General features: G+C 37.8%; 2 protein-coding genes across 2 annotated transcripts; one reads left to right on the forward strand and one right to left on the reverse strand.

Moving 5' to 3' along the window:
* Positions 1-826: 826 nt before the first annotated feature.
* SKA3 (spindle and kinetochore associated complex subunit 3) lies at positions 827-18,831 on the reverse strand. The gene is made up of 9 exons (XM_005601088.4): positions 18,594-18,831; positions 15,476-15,537; positions 15,201-15,366; positions 11,915-12,326; positions 8,732-8,826; positions 4,775-4,860; positions 3,145-3,348; positions 1,283-1,413; positions 827-969 (listed from the first exon to the last, which is right to left on the reverse strand). Exons 1-8 carry the CDS (start codon positions 18,694-18,696, stop codon positions 1,285-1,287), a joined length of 1,257 nt encoding a protein of 418 aa, XP_005601145.2. The 5' UTR covers positions 18,697-18,831; the 3' UTR covers positions 827-969; positions 1,283-1,284.
* Positions 18,832-19,169: 338 nt separating this feature from the next.
* MRPL57 (mitochondrial ribosomal protein L57) lies at positions 19,170-21,305 on the forward strand. The gene has a single exon (XM_070240095.1). The coding sequence runs from the start codon at positions 19,170-19,172 to the stop codon at positions 19,476-19,478; it is 309 nt and encodes a 102-aa protein (XP_070096196.1). The 3' UTR covers positions 19,479-21,305.
* Positions 21,306-22,180: the final 875 nt, after the last annotated feature.

The following is a 22,180-nucleotide window of genomic DNA, read 5'->3' on the forward strand; positions in this document are numbered from 1 at the left end:
TGGAAGGAAGGATCTTAGGCTTGATGAACAAGGCAGTCCAGAGCTATCAGATAGCTCTAGAGGCATTCGGTCCCCCAGGGCAGTCTGGAGCTATCAGCTCTAGAGGCATCCGGTCTCCCAGGGCAGTCTGGAGCTATCAGCTCTAGAAGCATCCGGTTCCTGTCTCCTGTGGCGACAGCTGACAGTTCAGAGAAGGGCACCTGGCCCAGAATGAATCAGGACCTTCCAGAGAAAGTGAGGCTCAGGCTTTGTTGGGTAGCCAAGCTGGAAAGGGGAACCTGGAGAGGTCAGCAGCCATGTGCTGGAAAGAGCTGACATGAAATAAAAAGCTGAGAGGAGAAAGAGGAAAAACACATCCTGACAGCAGGTAAGTCCCTGATTCCACTTGAGACCTACTATAGTGCAGTTACCTAGGCCTGTGAATTCCTCTTTTCCTAAATTAATTTAAGCTGTCATTTGTAACAACAGTGTCTTAAAAGAACCTTGTTGAAATAAAAGGTGTAAAAGACTGTGGGACAGTCAGGAGAGGAGACAGGAGAAGGGCAGAGCTAGAATCGGGGAAGAAGCCTGGCTCTAGCAGACAATAATAACCATTAAGCTCTGAGAATACTGGAAGTGGCCTTATTTGAGTAGCAAACAGTAACATTTGAATTTTAAAAATTATTTATCCTGCTTCTTAATATTACTTAAACCATTCATTAAATTAGGCAGCATAAACTTGAAATCAATGAAATAGTAATGATCTTTAAAAACTGAATGAATGAGCAACATGTCAATTAGACTGAGGTTAAACTAAATCAAAACTTAAGAAAAAGCATATATGACATCAGTGTCCATGTTCATCTTTAATATGGGTTGGTTTTTAAAAAGGGAGAAAGATGTAGGAATGTGATTACAAAATAAGTCCAGCTTTGCTTTCATCTCATTCTGTTCCATTTCTATTCTGGATGGATGGATCCACTAGAATTTCTGCAAAAAGTACAAATAAAAAATATCAAGTATAATTAGTAGCCATCAACAAAACAAATGAGACAATGTTGTGACCATGTATTTTTACACTTATAAAATAGTTGGGAATAGATTCCCAATGATATCATCAAAGTTGCTAGTGTGGGAGTTTCAGTTACAGGGATCATAAGTTACACATCAAGAAAAAGAGAGAGGCTGTTAACCTAAGCTGGCAAATGTCAACTAAAAAGTTTTTACTACCAATCAACTGTTAATTTTTAAATGTTCTCCTTAAATAACATATGTACTTTCTTTAGAATGGTAATATACTCACTTTCACCAGTTTTCTTTGTTGCCAACATCTTGGATGTTCTGTCCTTCATATTTAGTAAGAAATACTCTGCTGGGTGGCACAGCTTTAACTGCTACTGGAGTAGCTAGGTTTGAGTTGTATTTCGATAAAATCTAAAACAAAGCAAATTCCTTATCAGGTCATATGAACAACATACATATAACTTGTTATAAAACATTCAATAAAAGCCATAGAAAATTTGAGGATATGGGTTACGTACAGAATTTTTTAGCTGCACAGACAGTTCAATAGCACAGAAAAAGATGAAGATATTAGAAATGTAACTGGGATGTGGAGTCTTGATTTCTAAAGCCTTCTAATAAAATGTACTCTAAGGTTAATGGAAACAGGTAGCAGTGCATCCCTGAGAGCAAATTAAGCCTTTACAAAGAAAATATATGTAGGAAAGAGGTGAAATAAATACTGAAAACAAAGATCATCAGCAATAAGGATTAGAAAAAAGAAGAATCTGAAATGTCAGCTATGATTTTTTTCATACATAATGTGATACATTAAATACAAGGTTTCTCTGCTTTAATGTAGAAATAAAAAGCAGGATCACCCACAGTGAAGCAGACAGAAGATACTCCTTCCTCATTTAGTTTATTATAATGCCCAGGAAAGCAGAGAAGACAGAGGAAGGAGGATAACAAATACTTTACTGATCTCCTAGGATGAGTCCATTCTAATGGCATTTGGGTATTTTCCCAAGTAGTTTTATCTTTCTCATAGCTCTCCATAAGCTAGGAAGGTTTCTAGAATGGTTATTAAGAATTCCATTTAGGGCTAGCCCCGTCGCCAAGTGGTTGAGTTTATGCGCTGTGCTTCGGCGGCCCAGGGCTTTGCCGGTTCGGATCCTGGGCGTGGACATGGCACCACTCATCAGGCCATGCTGAGGTGGTGTCCCAGGTGCCACAACTAGAAAGACCCACAACTAAAAATATACAACTATGTAGCAGGGGCCTTTGGGGAGAAAAAGGAAAAATAAAAATCTTAAAAAAAAAAAAAAAGAATTCATTTGCCCAAGCAATAACTGCCAGACACTGTAACTTCTGTTAAGGGAGGGGATGCTCAAAGAATCAGACTGGTTCTAGGGTTGGCAGTTATTATAAATCAGTAGTAGACAAGTGGTAAATGATGTTGTCCTAAAGAATCAAATATCCCAATATATTTAAATCAGTATTTCTCAAACTAAGGTCCAGGATGTCTCAAGTTCAAGAAACACTGATATGGGGGCCGGCTCTGTGGCTGAGTGGTTGAGTTTGCACACTCTGCTTTGGCGGCCCAGGGTTTCGCCAGTTAAAATCCTGGGCGTGGACACACAGCACCGCTCATCAGGCCATGCTGAGGCAGCATCCCACATGCCACAACCAGAGGGACCTACAACCAAAAATACACAACTATGAACCGGGGAGCTTGGGGAGAAAAAGGAAAAAAATAAAATCTTAAAAAAAAAAAAAAAAGAAATACTGATCTAGTTATTCATCGTAACCCACTCTGAAATACTAAGGGTAAATGACATTTCTGACTTTGCCAGCAACATCTCCAATGGAGACAACGGTCAACATGGCCATTGTTGAACAACTATTAGAAAATATTGTAAGGATACATTTCCGAACATGAAGTTAAAGGTAAAGAGAAAATGCCCCAAGAGGGCATAAAAGTATGATGATGTCACTAGCTTGGGCCTAAAAGCTCAGAATTTAGATGTTCTTGATACCCAAACCAGCATATTAGCCCAATGATAAATAATACAGTTTATATAAGTTTCAGGTCTTTAATATAAATATCCTAGTTTGAAAAGAAAATATCAGAAAAAAAAAAAAACAGCCTGGGAAAATAACCTGGAGAATATCTTCTGGAATTGTAGTTACTTCTGGAGGTGTAGGTGTTCTGAGCAGATTCTCATAAGAAGAAATCGTAGGAGAAGAGGGATTTGCAAAATTCTCAAAGCACTCGTCTGAATTTAAAACTAATGATGCACAGTCTTTCATTTCCAAATCATCTGTTAAACTATTTGTTTTTGATAATGGATAATCTGTGGACACCTGTTGAATAAAAATAAACCATTAAATTATGATGGTATAAAGTAATATAGTAAATAAAAATTATTAGTTCTTTTGGGGTCTCTAAGTAGGCCCAAAAATGACCCCTTCTTCCCTGAATGAGTAATAAATAAAATCAAGAAAACAAAGCAATGGCACATAGATGACAAAGTACCATCTTCATTACTAACAAAGGCTGAGCTAGAGCTTAATATGAAAACTAAATGGACTTGCTGACTGAACCCCAGATTTAAACAGATTCACCCATCCAGGTTCAGGCAACACTAAACTGGGCCAGACAGCATGGAAGAGCAGAAGTGTTACCACACGCTCTCACTCCCTAGAGGAAGAAAGCAGCCCTGAGGGAAGCTTAGCATGCAGTCACTCATGCTAGATTTGAGCAGTCAGGTAAGTCACTCCATCTCCGTAGGGTCAGAGTTAATAAAGCTAATAAAGAGGGAGTCACATCAGTAGAGTGCCTTCCACATCAACAGGAACATCAGAAGTGGGTTAACTGTAAATGGCAGGCGGCAGGCAGATAACCTGATACTTCAGTTGATAGCTTTGGCATTTTGTTTATCTATAGCTACACTGTCCACTATAGTAGCTACAAGGCTACATGGGACTATTTAAATTTTAATTTTAAATTAATAAAATTTTAAAAAATTAAAAAGTCGTTCCTCAGATGCACTCATCATGTTTTATGTGCTCAGTAGCTAGCTACACGGGACTAGTAGCTACCATACTGGACAGCATAGATTATGGAACATTCCTCATTGTAGAAAGTTCTATCGGACAGCCCAATCTACTGTATTGGTTGTCTTAAGTGTTCACACCAACTTTAAAAACGGATGAAGTTTTGATTATAGTAAATTTGTTCACTGGGAAAAATCTGGGAAAAAAATAGCATAAAAATTACCCATAAATGTATCACCCATGGATAACCACATTTTGGTTTGTCTCCATCCATTCTTTTTCCTTAAAATAAAATACATGTGTATGTGTATATAAGTGTGTGTGTATACATACACAAATGTCATTTTCCATATCATTAAATATTTCTTGAAAACATTCTATGTTCACATGTTTTTCAAAACATATGATAGTTACATAATGCCAGATCTTATGGGTATAGCTTAATGTATTTTGCCTCTCCTCACTTATTTGACATTTAGATTATTTCCCATGTTTTGCTCTTAAAAATAATGCTGTTCCTTCCTCTAACTTCTTTGTCCCAATGTGCCTTAGAATAAATTCTGAGACATTGTTCAAGGGTATGAAAAATTCTTAAAGCTGTTGATATATGCTGCTGAATTATTCTCCAGAAATATATTACAAGGCTGCATTAGTCTAAGTTTTTTAAACAGATTGTTTGAGTCTGAAAAAGTAGTATATCTGAGTAGACCTTTCATTTTTATGGAGATATTACCAAAGCTGTACTGTTCCCTGTAGAAGGAATTTTCAAACCAGGAGTGCAGAATGTGGGTGCCAAAGGAGAATCTGTATACTCAGCATCTAGAAGACACATACAATGGTTGAAAATAAATATTTTAAAATAAAGTTGAAATAAAGATTTCAACTTTTAAGTCATAATCTGTGTCAATATAATCTGTGTACTTTATTTTTACTAATTTAAGAAATTATAGTGTGTGCTTGATTGGACAGGAAAAAAAACTGTCATATTCATATATCTAATTATCATTAGCACTAGTAACAGTTCAGCAAGGTTGCAAGGTATAAGTACAATATACAACAATGAATAGTTCTAGTGTAAGAGAAACAAACAAAAATAATTTGAAAAAAGATATTTTCACAATAGCAACAAAAAAGAATACTTACATATAAATCTATTAAAAACTGTGTAAGACCTTATGGAGAAAATCAAATTTCTGAAGAAGAAAAAGGAGGAGGAAGAGAGTGAGGAGGTCACTTGCCTTCCAAGATAGTGGACTTACTCTAAAGCTATAGTAATTATAAATAGAGTAACATTAGACAGGGATGGAAAAACTGACTATTGGAACAAAAAAAGAGATCCTAGAAACAGCACCATGCACACACAATAGCCCACCCTGGTCCACAGGGGGTACGTTCCAAGATCCCTGAGGATGCCTGAAAACTGGGATAGCACCAAACCATACATATACATGCTATGTTTTTCCCTATACATACACACCCATGATAAAGTTTAATTTATAAATCAGGCACAGTAAGAGATTAACAACAATAATAACAAAATAGAACAATTATAGTAGTTCACTATAATAAAAGTTACTGTAGATCTTAGCAATCTCAGCATAGGATTTTTTTTCTTATTCAGTCAAGAACTTTCACCTTTTCACTTAAAGGAAGCACCTCACGGCTTCTCTTTGGCAAATCTGAATTGCCAGCATCACTACTCTTGTGCTTTGGGACCATTATTAAGTAAAGTAAGGGTCTACTTAAACACAAGCACTGCAATACCGTGACCGCCATCTGATAACAGAGATGGCTACTAAGTGACTAACAGGTGGGTAGTACATACAGCGTGGGTACGCTGGACAAAGGGATGATTCACATCCTGGGCGAGCAAAACAGTTGAGATTTCATCACACTACTCAGAATGGTGAGCAATTTAAAACTTATAAATTATTTCTGGAATTTTCCATTTAATACTTTTGAACCACGATTGACTGCAGGTAACTGCAACCACGGATAAGGGGGACTACTGTACAGACATTTGATATCTATAGTATCATGAAAGCAATCTTTAAAAAAAATCAAATAGAAAAAGTAAACATATTAGAAAAATGATCAGATTGACAAAATTTTATTAAGTCTAAAAATCAAGTGTTAGAAAAGGTGGAGAAACAGGAACTCAAATACTGCTGCCGGTGAGAATAAATCAAAACAGCCACTCTTAGGCAGCAAGTTAGCATTTTCTAGAATAAGTGAAGATGCGCATCCCCTTTGATCTAGAAATCTACTCCTAGATATGAGAAACACGTGCACGGGGGACAATTCATTAGAGCACTGCCTGTAATAGTAAAAAATAGAAACAACTTAACTATCCCTTAATAAGCAAATGAATAAAGTGAATCAATAAAATTTAAAAATTCATACAATAGAATACTGCTTAACAATTAAAATAGATGAACTGGACTTACATGGATTAATATAAATAACATAACCTTGAGTGAAAAAAGCAAGATATGAAAGTATGAATTGGATCTTGCCACTTATGAAATTTTAAAACAATGTAACTATAGAATAATCATTACTTTTGGGGAGGAAGGTAAGGAGAATAATGGAGTGGGGCTGGGGATTTAGCCTTATGTATAACTTTAATTAAAAAAAAGATTTGAAGCAAATATACCAAGATGTTAACATCTATTTAATCTGATATTTCCAAGTACAGTCATACATTGCTTAACAATGGGGATACGTTCTAAGAAATGCACCCTCAGGTGGTTTCATCAGTGTGCGACCATCACAGAGTGCACTGACACAAACCCAGATGGTATAGCCTAGTACAGACCTAGGCTATGTGGTACTAACAGTATGGGACCACTGTCATATATGCAGTCCATTGTTGGCCAAAATGTTGCCATGTAGTTGATAACCGCATATATCTAAACACCTGGGATTCTAAGACAAGCACAGACAGGAGTTAAGAGCACAGGCTCTGATGTGTGAGGAACTGAAACACAGCATGATGCATAAAGCTGAAAGCCCAGAAGAGCAGTAAAGGCTGTGAACCAGGGACTAGAAAATATCTGCCCACGGATACTGGCTCCAGGGGAACAAGATGAAAGCAAGCTAAGCTAAAGGTAGAAATTCTTTGGAAAAATATTGAAAAATCAGAATATCAAGTCCATACAGTGTACAGTTGTGGGATCCGAGTTCACCCTGTGTCCAGAGCTCGTATTCTGAGCCAAGCAGTTAACCTCAAAGCTTGTCTGCAATTGGTAAACCCAAGGGGCCTGGGCTAGGGTAAGCATGAAACAGCTCCACAGGGGCGACCTGGGACCTGACAATGGCACACAGAACTTCCAATGAAAACAACCTGATTTGAAGATGCGTTCACAGTTAAAAACTAAAAGCATGTGAGGAAAGCACCACCCAAGAAAGAGAATCAGAGCAGTAAACGAGAATGAACACCTTCAAGAGTCTTTCAGATACATGTGTTTAAAACATTCAGAGATAAATGATGGCACAGAAATCCTAAGCAAGAGAATGATATAATGGAAGGAAAAAAAAGAAACAGTTACATTTGAAAGAAAAAACTTAGAAAACAGAAAATGTATTCATTGGAGTAAAAATTCAATCAATGGATTAAAACAATAATTTAGACTCTGTAAAAGAGAAATAGGAAAGTGGAAGAAAACTAACAAAAGCACAAAGTAGCATAGAGAGAGGGAAGGAAAACATCAAAGGGAGGAGGCTGAAGCATAACATTCTAAAACATCCTGAAGGATTTCAGCTAGCAACTATTCTTTAAAAAATCCATTCCACTTCAGAAGTCATAAAGATATTCTCCTTTATCATTTTCTAAAAAGTTTACAGTTCACTGGGAATTAATTTCTGAGTATAGTGTGAGGCAGTGGTCCAATCTCTCTCTCTTTTTTTAAATAGGTTACTCTTTAATATGATCATGTTTTAACTTATAAGTCGAGCTGTAACCTTACTATGAGTCAGTTGTATTTTTTCCTGTTTATGCTAGCAATACTTGTTAATTTAATGTCACTGAAATTAGAAGAAAAAGAGAAGTTTTCTGAAAATATGTCCAAAACTTTGTAAAGACCTGATAAAGACAAGTTACTTTAAAAAACTTGCAAATGAATTTGGTATAGCTCAAACAATTATAAATAATTATTCAAAGAAATCATAAAACTCCAGGATTTTTTTATTTTTTATTTTCATGGAAACCAATGTTTTCATGTTTGCTGGGACAAATATGAAAACACAAATGAAAATTTTCTTTAAGTTCTTGTACTACTTAAAAAAACACAAAATTTGAAATGGTAGCTGAGGTAATCTGAGCGTGGTTTACATAAGAAAGATAATGTAGAACTCTAATCAACAGGCTGAAGCTAAACTTAAAGGTACTAATGGCCCTATATCAAAAGATTGGTGAATTTATATATATTTATATGTTTTAAGTTAAAATGTTAAAAACAAGCTGACAAATACTAAAATAATCAGCAAGAGTATGAAAAACATACCAGAAAATTATATCTTCCTTGTGTATGAAATCATGCTGAACCTGAAGGGAATGGTACTTAATATAATCCAACATTATGAACTGAGAAGATGCAGAAGGCTGCATCTGCAAGGCGACAAAACCATTTTTGTACAAAGATAGTCTAGAAGGAGTATAGCTGAGAAGTAACTTGATTTTTACACTTACCATTTTTTCCCACCTGCTGGATTACGAGGCCAGGAGTGGCAAAGAAATTATCATTGGTCACTGGTTCTGTGTCTATGGCCTCCTCATTGGCATGACTCACAGGGAAATTATAAGGTAAAAAAAAAAAAGTTAGTATTAAATCTCTGGGAAAAAATTTAATCTTATTATATTTCATCAAATCTGGATGAACATTCAGTTCTGTTTATTGAACAGAAATCCCATGGAACAAATATATATATATTTATTTATTTTTTAATGTACATCCATGGCCCAAAAAAGGTTAAGAATCATTTTGTATTGATAGTTTTGACTTAGAAGTTGGTTGAGAATCTCTGACTTAAAGGAAAGTTGTAAGTTCAACTCAGTTCCAATATGGGAATTGTATAGCCCATGGCTTCAAAATCATAAAGTGGAATTTTACGAGTACACAAATACAGATTAAACCCTTGGCATTTTTCTGGACTCATCTTATTTAGGGTGTTTTAGGCAATTACCCAGATGTCTAAAATATAGTTGAGGAGTATCACTGACTAGTTCAAGATGGTTCAGTCAACCAACTGTCCTCGCCTAACTCACTGAATAATCTTTACTTCAAAAACACCTTCAGGAAATACTACATTCTTATGTAAATTAGAGTGTGCTTCTGGGCTATTCTGTTCCAGTTATAGGTCCATTCTGTGACAGTTTTATACAATTTTACATACTATAGCTTTATATATTTTAGTATCTAGTAGGTCAAGTCCCCTCATTACTATTATTTTTCATTATTTTCTTAGCTATCCTTACTTTTTATTCTTCCAAATAAACTTTAGAATCATTTTGTCAAATATCCCTCTTTCTCCAACTTAAAAAAAAATTCTATTGATCCTACGGAGGCTTTGTTGTAATTGTATGACATCTATAGATTAATTTGATATGATTAAACATCTTAATAATATCCAGTCATTCTCTTCGGGAATATATCTTTCTTCGTCCTAACTTCCCCTTTATATAACTCAGAAATGTCTTAAGGTTTTAATCATATAGGCCTTTCACCTACAACAGGCATGGGTATTTTACTTTTTTGCTCTAAATTTGAATGGCCTTTTTCCACTATAGTTACCAACTAGTTATTAATAAAATATAGGAAAGCATATTATTTTAAATAGTTATTTCATATAAAACATATCTTATGTCAGCCTCTTTCTTGAACTTTTATTATTTCTAGATGTTTTAGATGTGACTTTCTTGAGTTACCCAGATACAAAATAATGGCCTAGAAATCTTTCTTAGTTCTATTTCCTATCTCATTACATTGGCAAGAGCATCAAGAACGATGTTGAATGATGGTGACAGACAGCTTCACTACTGAGTTAGATCTCTATATGGTTTATGATGTTAATAAAGCATCCTTTCATTTAGAGTTTGACCAAGCATTTTAAATGAAGAACAGGTGTCAAATTTTCTCCTATTCCTTATTGGCATCTATTGAGATTATTGTACCTTTTTTTCATTATTGAGTCATAGAAATAATGTATTTTATAAGTTCCCAAATATTAACTATCTTTGCATTCCTGGGATAAGCTTAATTTGGAAGTTGCCCATTATACTTTTAACATTCTGTTGAATTCAATTTGTGAGTATTTTAATTAGGATTTTTACATCTGTATTCACAAATTAGATTGGGCCAGTTGCCTTTTGTGTGCTTTCTCAGTGTTTGTATCAGGGTATACCAATCTCATAAACTACACTGCAGAGTTTTCTGTCTTATTCTATTTTAGAAAAATAACATTTTTTTGAGTCTATGTTCCAATACAATTTATTTATAAAAATAGGCAGCAGGCTGGATTTGGCCTGTGGCCACAGTTTGTAGACCCCTGAGACAGACAGTTCTTTTTAAAGATCACTATTTTCATAGTATCTCATTCTTAAGGCAGTTTTATAATTTTGTATACATTATACCCCCACTGACTTTGTGGTAAGCAGGATGGGTATGGTACATCCATTTTACTAGTGAGGAAATGGAACATGGAGAGGTTTTGTGGGTCTGCAGCCCCCCAGGTGAGGTGTTGGCACCTGCACTAGAACATAAAACTCCTTCTTAGAAAAAGAACTTCTTATGTAAGACAGAACATATATGTTCTCTGAAATTGTGCAAGGATTAATCCAGAAAACCATCTGTGCCCAGAATTTTTTGGAGGTAGTTCTCTGACAACTTTTTTCAGTTTTTCTCTGACTTTTGTTCTATCCTGGTTTTCTACTTCAAGTCGGCTTTGATAATTTTGTATTGTTTTCAAAAAACTTTCATTTATCTAAACCTTCCAAATTTCCCAATACTATATCCTGCAGTATTTCTAATAGCTTAAAAAAATAAAAAATATAGGCCTTAGTTCCTAATTTTGTCATTTATATTTATGTTTAACTAAGAACCAGTCTTAGATTTATCAATTCTACTCTTCTAAAAATCTTTTATAATCACATTTTATCTTTAGTGTTTATTCTCTTCTCTTTTCCCCAGAATTGTGTGGTTTTTTCCTGACTCTTTGAGTTGAATGGTTATTTTCCTTCTTTAATAATTACAGTTCAGAAAGCTATGGATTTATCTTTAGACATTGCTTGGCTACTCTGATAACGTGGTATTTTCATTTTCAATGTAAGTCTTTAATTACCATTTCCATACAAATCACCCCCAATCTCTTTAGTGTAGCATGAAATTCATCACTGAGCTTCAAATTCACGTTACAAAACCTAGGCTTAAGAGCACCTCTACAGGCACCCCAAAATCCAAAATCGACATGTAAATCCATCACCTTACCTCCAGCCGGAAGGCACTCTTATCTTAGCTGTTTCCCTGAGCATCACCCCGGGCAAGAAAGCAGAAATCTGTGATTCATCCTGGATCTGCTTCTCTTCCCAGGTCTCCATACAAAATAAGTCACAAATTCTTACTAATTTTACCCCTTAAATTTTATTCTCTATCCCACCAAATGCCATCTTTTTTCAGGCCCTCATGTAACCTGAGGAAACCAATAGCTCACTTTACCGACAGAATTGGCGATTCAGCAAAGTTTGAAATAAGAAGTATCTGAAAACCTTTTGAAGGAAAGATATTGTCTGAAACATCATATTTCTTCTAGGAAAAATCAATAAATGCAAAAGATTTAGAAAGTTACATAAAGTGTGCCTTGTAAGGAAGCTGCTTACCTTTTATTCTTCTTCACATTTTTAAGTCCCATTGTGTAGTCTTCATTTAAACACATAGTATATTCAGAGATACCGAAGTGTTCTAATTTAGGAGTCACACACTCAAAATCATCCATCTTGAGTGCGCATTTTGGAGTCTTTATTACCTTAACTGGTGACTGTTTGGAAGATGGAGTTATGATCTTTGGCTCTTCCTTATGGCTGTTTACTGCCTGTGGAGGGTTTGGTAGAACTTGGGATATCATGTACCGCTCAAGTCCAAAATCTGAAAGTTGTGGACTACGTGGAGACTTCTCAGAAACAGAACCGCTTGGAACAGCAGGGTCAGACAAATCATCCTTCACATCAGGCTTTTGAAGATTTTCATGCTTAGCAGACTCTGGTTTAGACTCAATGACTTCCTGCTCATCCACTGGGAGGAAAAACCAAGGAGGTCATATTCTGGTCAAACATCAAACCAGGAAATCTCATGTACTAAAAGCACATAAAATAGCTTCATTTGAAACGTTCTAAATCAGCAGAAGTCCTGATTCTCTCCTTAGTCTCTAAAAGTTTTATTTCAATTGTCCGTTTAGTAAATTTCTGACATGTACCTCTTGTCTACCCATATACCATTTTGATGACACAGTAGAGAAGGGAAATACACTAAAGTGTTAAAAACTGAAAAATCAATACCCACAAATAAAAGTCCATTTTCCTTACTTCTTCCCCAGTTAATGTGACTTATCAGTCTTTCTTAATATATTATGAAACTATTTTATCATTTAATGACATTAATTACAGTGTGTGGAATTAAGTATGATCTGGATTTAACACAAAGTATAACATTATAACTTTAGATTTTTAACTTACAGATGCCTAAGTTAAAAAGGAAAGACTGTTACACAGAGATAAATTTTTATCCTCAGTCAGTCTGGAATACCTGTATCAAAAGCCTAGTTGAGAGAACTAATAGGAGAGCATTAGACAGACCTGTAGCTTCTCACCTTCTATAGGTTACATATGGCTCCAGACCCCATACCCTTAAACACTACACTGGACATTTAAGACTAAATAATTTACTAACAACTATACTTTTTCCCACAGTCCTTTGCCATTTCCTGGGTACACCACTGGTTAATGAATTTGGTGTGAAACTTAAGTTGGAGTTAAAACATCCAGGATAGCACCTACAGCACCAAGAAAGAGTTCAAGAGGAAGAAATACTAGCTTTTGGTATAAGAGACAACAGAAAATCAAAAAGATAACTAGAAAGAAGATAAGTGGATTTGGTCAGGATCTGGGCAGAGATTAACTTAACAAATGATAGGGCTTCAGTGAGACAGCAAGGTAATAAAGTAGAGAATGCAATGGGTGTAGGAAAATGCAGAAGGACAAATGTAACATGTATGTTAAAGAAATGTTGTATGGGGGCCAGCCCCGTGGGCCGACTTGTTAAGTTTCTATGCTCCTCTTTGGTGGCCCAGGGTTTCACTGTTTGGATCCTGGGTGCAGACATAGCACCGCTAATCAAGCCATGCTGACGTGGCGTCCCACATGCCACAACTAGAAGGACCCACAACTAAAAATATACAACTATGTACCGGGGGGCTTTGGGAGAAAAAGGAAAAATAAAATCTTTAAAGAAAAAAGAAAAGAAAAGAAATGTATGAATCAGTAGTTGGAAAGGGGTGATGGAAAGAAGGAAAAGAGAAAGGAGAGGGTGAAATGAAGGAAGAGACACAAAATGTATTTGGAATCTCCCATGGGATAGGCATTTTTATATGTTTCACTCCATTTAGTTTTCATATTAACTGCTCCAAGCACAAATTATCTTAGGATATTTTTTCCTCATTTTTATATGAGGGTACTAAACAACATTTTGGAGAACACTCAGTTGATAAAATTTAAAGAGCCAAGGCTTGAGCCCATGTCTTTTGCTTCCAAATGCTGCCATGTTTAGGCTTTAGGAGGGAGGGAGTTAACAAAAAGATTTGTTTTAAATGATATTGAAAAAATGTCATTTGGTTGCTAAATTAGAAATATTAATTGTAACAATCATACATATTTACTGAAAGAAACGGGAAAAATTTTTTCTAAAATTTCCTGTTTGTTGCATTCTAAGAAGAAAATATTTGTACTTTTCTTGTTATAAATTGAAATGCATTTTTATATGTCTGACAATGACCTTTTTTGTTTCTGTTTACTCCATCTTTTAAAGGAAAGTCTGGAGTTGAAATGGGGTCTATCAGACATTGCTATAGATCCCTGTCAGAATCTTTTGGGTCCAAAGGAAAAGGATATAAATAAAATCATCACCATTATCACTACCCCATAGGAATGTATTATCATCCCCATTTCACAAGTGAGGAAAAAGCAATTTAGAGAAGATACCAACGGTCGCACATGTAGTAACTGGTGGGGCCAATAATTGAATCCATGGCTTATTCACACCAAAGTCAAATGAGTTCTGTCCCTTATACCATGTGGACTGTTTAATATATCTTTCATACATATCCTCAATACATATTTGTTGAATTCAATTAATATTTTATTTATGTACAAAGATCATTCTCATAATAGAAATGAAGACACGGAAGCATACTGTTAGTATGGACATAACAATAACAATATTTAACACTGGGTAATTAAGATGCCAAGTACTATTCTAAGCAAATTCTATCTCATTTAAGCCTTATACAACCTCAGAGGTAGATACTATTAAATATCTCCACTTTACAAATGAGAAACTGAGGCACAAGGTTAAGTAACTGGTCAAAAATAACACAGCTAGTAAGTGGTGGAATCAGACGTGAACTCAGGCAGTTTGGTTCTAAATTCTAAATCACCGTCCTACACTACCCTTCATTAGAATTTTAAAACTAAAAAGGGCTATCAATTTATATAGCCAAAAATCTCTTGTTCTACAGAAGAGGAAACTGAGAACAAGAACAATGAAATAGCATGCCTGAAGGTTGGTCTCTCAGCTATTTATTGGCAGAGCTGATTAGAAACCAACTATCCTCAAGTCACATAGATTTATCTTATACTCTTCTTTCACCTGGCACTGTGTTAGCGCTCATCTATCATTTTGGAAAGGACAGCAAGGACTGTCTTTATATTGCCCACTGATCAGCACTGCATCCAGCACACAGTGAGTGTTGAATAAAAGATGATCAAATGATGGTCATATAACGGCAGAGCCAGAACTAGAAACCATGGCCAAGCCTACAGTAGTTTCACTTAATCATGCTGCCTTCTTTCTTTAATACTGAAACAAATGCTATAAAACTCAAGTTATTCACACCTGAATTTTTCTTGGCACGCGGATTATATCCATACTTCTGGAAAAACTCTCTTATTTTCATGATATCCATTGAATTTTTTTTCATCAGTACTTTTGTTGCCTTTATGAAACCAATGCTTTCTTGAGTTTCCAAACTTGCTTTATCAAGAAGAATACTGACATCACCCTTTTATGAGAGAAGAAAGTACATTATAATTTCTCTAACTTTTGACAATCTGTTTAGATTTTAAAAAGTGCCACATATAAATGATAAATTATTATTATAGGAGTGATACCTTTAGAGTCCGGACTTCTGAATGAAGGTCATGTAAAATTCTCAGTGGATAATCTTCAAAGTCTTCGATATGAATAATGAAAGGAAAAAGTACAATAAGGAAAAAGAATAGAAAATATGATTTAGTATAGTTTCTTAGAATTATAAAATCCTTATAGGTATTTACTTATAATTTATATCCTGTCAATCACAAAGAAAAGTGTTAGGCCTTTCTTTAAAACTTTAGTCCTACTCAGCAATTTTTTCCTTTCTGGTGAGAAACTTTTGGTCCTATTTTTAAAATCTTTGCCAATGGCAACACTTATGTTTTCTTCTAAAAGCTTTATTGTTTTGCTTTTTGCATTTAGAACTACAATCAATTGATTTTTGTATATGGCATGTGGTAAGGATCAAGATCCCTTCTTTTTTTCCCTATTAGTGTCCAATTAACCTGGCACCATTTACTGAAAAGACATTCTTTACCCACTGCACTGTCACCTTTCTTATTTATCAGTTGGTCATATATATAATGTAAAAGCAGTTTTTAAAAAAGGATTATATTTCTCTTTTCTAAAACATGCTTGTTTTGAAGATCTTCTCTTTCTACCTGTTAAAAGTTGACCAATTTTCACTAGGAAAATGCAAACCTAACCCAATGATATCCTATTTTATACACACTAGAATAGCTATAATCAAAAAGACAGACAACAACAAATGTTGATAAGGATGTGGAGAAATTTCAACCCTCATTCATTGCTGGTGGAAATGTATAATGGTGCAACCACTTTGGCAGTTACTCAAACAGTTAAACATAGGGTTACCATATGACCCAGCAATTCCACTTCTAATTGTGTAGCCAAGAGAACTGAAAACATTATGTTCACACAAAAACTTGCACACAAATGTTTACAGCAACACTGTTCATAATAGCCAAAAAGTGGAAACAATCCAAATGTTCATCAACTGATGAACAAACAAAATGTGATATATCCATACGAGGGAACATTATTCAGCAATAAAATGGAATGAAGTACCGATATATGCTAAGACATGGATGAACTCTGTAACATTATGCTAAGTGAAATGTCGGTCACAAAAGACGACATACTGTATGATTTCATTTATATGAAATGTCTCGAATAGGCAAATCTATTGACAGAAAGTAGATTAGTAGTTGCATAAGGCTAGTGCGATAGGTGAGGGTGGGATTATGGGGAATGGTTGTTAACAGTCACACAGGAAAAGTTTCCTTTAGGGGTGATGAAAATTCAAACTTATTGTGATGACAGTTGTGCAATTCTGTGAATATACTAAAAACCATTGAATTGTATCCTTTGAACAGTGAATTTTATGTTTTGTGAATTATACCTCAATAAAGATGTTTTTAAAAAGTCAACCAATTTAATGATTCATCACTATAATCATAAAAGGTGAAATTTTTTGTGATAATTTTCTCTAATTGTCACAATTCCATATTTTCTGTAATATATATGGGCCAAGAATTGAAAATTATTCCAACTTTTTCTTGTAAAGCTAAAAGAAAATGCAGAATTTGTGTACACAGGTAATACGTTGGTAAGAAGGTAAGTTAGCACAAGCTTTGCGGAAAGCAATTCACCTATATAGCAAGAATCCAAAAATGTTAACACAATTTTGTGTCTTATTGCATTATCTTAACTATATAAACAAAATCAAACAAAAACAAAGCAACTCTAAAAAGAAGAATGGTAGAAAAGCTACTAAAATATTAATAGAGGTATCTTCTGAAGGCAGAGTTACAGGACATATTTATTTTCTTCTTTCTACTTTTCCATATTTCAAATTTTTTGCCATGTACATACATTGTTTTTACAGTCACAAGAGTAAACATTTTTAAATGGCTGGAACACTAATCACAATATAATTATAGTAAGGAGTCTGTGTCTATAGGGTAAACTATTTTAAGGCACATTACAATTATGACATTTATAAAATAATCTCAAAATCTGAACTACTCTTGCAATAATTTTTAAAAACCTATAAAACGAAAGTTTTGTTGTTAGTGCCGTAGAGTGGATATTCCAACTCCTAGCGACCCTGTGGGACAGGAGAGCAGAACCTGGTCTTTCTGCGCCGTCCTCTCCCCTTCCCACGATCTATCAGACGATGCTCCGCTGCTATTCACAGGGTTTTCATGGCCTATTTTTTCGAAAGTGGGTGTCCAGGTCCTTCTTTCTAGTCTGTCTTAGTTTGGAAGCTCCGCCGAAACCTGTCCACCATGGGTGACCCTCCTGGTATTTGAAATACTGGTGCACAGCTTTCAGCATCATGGCAACAGCAGCCACCACAATGTGACAACAGACAGACAGACGGGTGTGTGGTTCCCTGACCAGGAACCAACCCGCGGCGGTGAGGGCACCAGATTTTAACCGCTAGACCACAAAATACAAAGGTCTGTAGTAGAGAATTTTGCTTCATTTATTTAAAAAACAAAAAACAACAAACCCCCTCCCCCCAGTAGTAAGTACTAGTGTTTGTGTTGAAAATATGGTTTGTTGGGAAAAATATAGACTTTTATTGCAACTATGGACCATTTGGGTGAAACAAAAGTCACTACACATGTAAAGAACATTGCTAAATAGCTGCATTTTAAAAAGAAAGTGTAATTTTGCTTATACTGTATTTTTATTGATAAACACACATTATATGTGACTTGAAAGCATATCATGTCTAAATTAGTGTATGCATTATGAGCTCAGTCTGTTAATTTAGATTTTTCTTCCTAAATGCCGCTGTTCCTCTTCGCAACATAATAACGTGCTACTTTCACTATTCAAGGAGAGTACTGTGGTTGCACACAGAACTAAAACAGTCATACTTGCGGGGTCATACGAGTAAGCAACGAAAAGGCGGCACTTGCGGCCCCTGGCAGCTGCGCTAACGAGAGGTCGAGCATCTTGATAGGTGTACCACCTCACCCCACAGCTCTTCCGAAGCGCTCCTCCCACTGCAGGCAAGTCACGTTTCCTGTGCGTGCACTGTCCCTTGTTAGTGCCCTCTGACACGCGCACCCCGGACGGCTGCGGACAGCGTGAGGGCCCCTCGCGCGCAAGTGCACCCAACGCCCGCAAGCCCACCCAACGCCCGCCTGCCTCACTCACCGCTTTCCTCTCCGTGCAGCGCTCGCTGCAGCCAGGCCGTCTCGCGGTCTAGGGTGATGGCCAGAGACCGCAGCTTCCCATGGAAGCTTCGGATCAGCTCCATGGATGAGGACTGTTCAGCAGGACCCCGGGCGTGAGGAAACACCGCCACTCGGATTCAGGGCCCGCCAGTCGTTTGAACTCTTGGCGCTGGAAGCGTCATTGGTCCCGCAGAATCGCACAAATCCTCTCTCGCGATAGCTGAAGTCTCGCGCGAAGGAGCCAAGAGGCTCCGCGCACCGGCCGCACTTCCGGCGTCGTGTGGGCCGGCGTGCGGGGCGCCGCGGGGCTCCTCAGGACCGCGCGTGGTGAGTGAGTGGGTGTATTTCGGCGCTGCTGGCGTCCGCTCCTTCGGCAGTCCACCCTGGGTGGGCTGACCGCGGCCTTCTGGGTTGGGGGTCGGGAGTCGGGGGTCGGGGGCGGTGCGCGTTCTCGGGATGGCGCGTGGCAGCGAGCGGAGTTCGCGCGCCTGCTGCCAGGTGCCGCGGCCGGCTCGTCGCCAGCCGTTCCCGGCTTCTGTCCCCTTCGACAGGCGCCATGTTCCTGACCGCCCTGCTCCGCCGCAATCGCATTCCTGGGCGGCAGTGGATCGGGAAGCACCGGCGGCCGCGGGCTGTGTCTTTCCACGCGAAACAGAACATGCGCCGTCGCCTGGAGACGGAGGCGGAGAACCATTACTGGCTGAGCGCGCCCTACCTCACGGCGGAGCAGGAGTTCGGCCACGCCGCGGGCCGCAGGGCGGCGGCCTTCGAGGCCATCAAGGCGGCCGGCGTGTCCAGGTTCCCCCCGCACAGACTTGTCGTCGACCAGCTCAGCCACCTCAACGTCACCAAGAAATGGTCCTAAGCCCGGTCAGCCCCCTTCGGCTCTGCCCGTCGGGGCTGCCCCTCTGTCCCCGGCTTGGAGCCGAGCGCGGAGCCTCCGGAAGCGCGTGCGCGTGCGCGGCGCCGCTCGGCGGGAGTTGGGCGTCCTGGCGGCGGCCGCGCGGAGCGCTGCGGGCTGCGGGCCCCGGGCCCCGAGCCCCGAGCCCCGAGCCCCGAGCCCCGAGCCTCAGAGCGGGCCTGCTGCTGGGAGCTTCGTCTTGCAATGTTAGTTTGCTTTCCATCTGTCGACAATGATGGCCTCATGTAAATGAAAAACTGAGCTTTTCCAGTTAAACTTACTCCTAAAAATAGCGGGGTTTTCTGGGATTTGCTACTTAAAGTGGACAGAATTGCTACATGAAGGTGTTTTCTAAGAAATCTTTATTCAGATATAATAAACAGACCATACAATTCATCAGTTGAAAATTGTTTGTTTTTTCAAATAACCTTTTTCTGAAGATAGTAAAAATAGTCAAGCGCTTTACATTTGTTACCAAATACAGTAATCTTATCGCTTGGGACTATTTTACATGTGAGGAAACATTTCAGGAACTTGTCTAAAACCCCACTCCCAGTAATGAGAGCGACTTGGGTTTGAATTACTGTATAGTCCAGAAATCGTAACTTAAACGCTTTTAAGAGAAAATTTTCAAACTATGTAGAAGAAAAAATTCAATCCCTTACCCAGAGATAATCCTCATTCACGTATATTTTTTCTTTTAGTCATATACTTTTTGAAAATACATTGAGGTCACATGGATAAGTAGAATTTAGTGCCCAAAGCTCCCCATTTAAAGCTCGTGGTGCACGTTGCCAAATGGCTTTCCACGAAGGTAGTAAAACAGCAAGACTGATGTATGAGTGCCAATCTCATTTGCCTACACTGAATGTTTTCATTGAATGTTCTTTTCATTGACAAAAAATACCATGTTTTGTTAGTTACAGGGTTCACATTTTGAGTATCTCCCACTGGTATGTGTAGGCTTTGGTGCAGACATTGATTTTTTTTATTTGTTGCACCTAACAGTTCCTGACACATGACAGTTGACTAACCAAGCTGAACTATGTTGTTGGTAGGTCATATTCTTGTTTAAGTACCTGGTGAATGCTTTTTATAGCTCACAGAAATGTCTCTGGTGCATATGGGCAACTTAGTATCTCTGAACTTTTATTTTCATACCTGGAAATGGTGAGCGCCAACACTGTTTAGGAGAAAGATGAGGAAAGAAGGCACAGGGGACGTGCTTAATACCACAACTACTTCTATTGCTCTGATCTCTGTATAACTCAGAAGCTGTCTGACTTTGGAGTTTGATAAAATAATGGTAACTTGAATCTCAGAGAAGCAGAAGGATATTAAAACCTTGAATCTGAAGAAATGGAAGGCAATTCATGAGGAGACAGGTGTTTTAATGCACAGTTAATCATATTTAATTTTTAAAACAATCTTGCGAAATAGATATCCCCACTGTACAAACTAGAAGCAAGCTCAGAAATGTCAGCAACGTTTCCACGTTCACACAGCTAATAAACTCTGTAAAGACAGAATTCAGGACTAGGTTTATTTGAAGACCATATTCATTTCAATATAGCACACTAACTACTATAAATAAAAGATTGTAGCTTTGTTTCAGTCACTTCTTGGCCAAGGCAACACTGTTGAAACATTTGACTTTTCTCCTTAAAACTCTGCAACTGTTACCACCACAGCCATCATACAGTTAATCTTTTTTTCACCAACAAGCAAAGCTCATTGCCACAGAACTGTTAATAATCACATGTGTAATAAAATATATCTGTGCCAACCTTGCATTATGAACGGTCCTTGACTTATATCTGTAATACAGCTCCTGGGGCTCTGTTTCAAGCAGTTGTCCACTTCTCAAATATTTATAGAGGGTCTATCTTCAGTGAGACCTGATGCTATTGGTGTTAACCTCAAGGAGTTCACTGTTTCACTGAATAAAACATGCAGCATAAGTAATACAGTGTGATGATTGACTTCATGGATATAAGTACAGGTTGTAAAAAGAATCCAGGGAAAGGGCCGTTTATCACCCTTGCCTGAGGAGGCAAGAGAAGCTTCAGAAGAAGTGATCCTTGAGCAGATTCTTTGTTTGTCAAGCAAATGGGTGGCAGGAATTGCAGGCGGAAGTAACAGTCTAGTGATAATTCATGGAATTGCCAGTTGTTTAGTTGCAGTGTAGGGTACTTGGGAGTGGGGAAGAGAAGTGATAGATGATGAGGCTCAAGAGGTAGGCAGGGACCAGAACATGAAAGATCTTGTGTGACACTAAGTTTGGCTTTTGTCACATAAGTAACGGGGAGCCATTGAAAACTTTTAATTAGTTGAATAATGGAAAACACTGTGTTGGGCTGGCCAAGTGGCATAGTGGTTAAGTTGGTGCACTCTGCTTCAGCAGCCCTGGGTTCAGAGGTTCAGATCCCAGGCGTGGACCTACATGCCACTTATCAAGCCATGCTGTGGTGGTGTCTGATAGACAAAGTAGAGGAAGATTGGGAACAGATGTTAGCTCAGGGACCATCTTCCTCACAAACAAAACAAACATTGTGGAGAATGGCTTGGTAGAGGAAGAGACTGGGAATGGAGAGACCTGGTGGCTATTATAGTAATCCAGCTAGGTATTGAATTTGGATGGTGGGGGTGGAGAGAGTTTAACGGGT

Source organism: Equus caballus, chromosome 17 (assembly GCF_041296265.1).
Source record: "Equus caballus isolate H_3958 breed thoroughbred chromosome 17, TB-T2T, whole genome shotgun sequence".
Classification (NCBI taxonomy): Eukaryota; Metazoa; Chordata; class Mammalia; order Perissodactyla; family Equidae; genus Equus; species Equus caballus.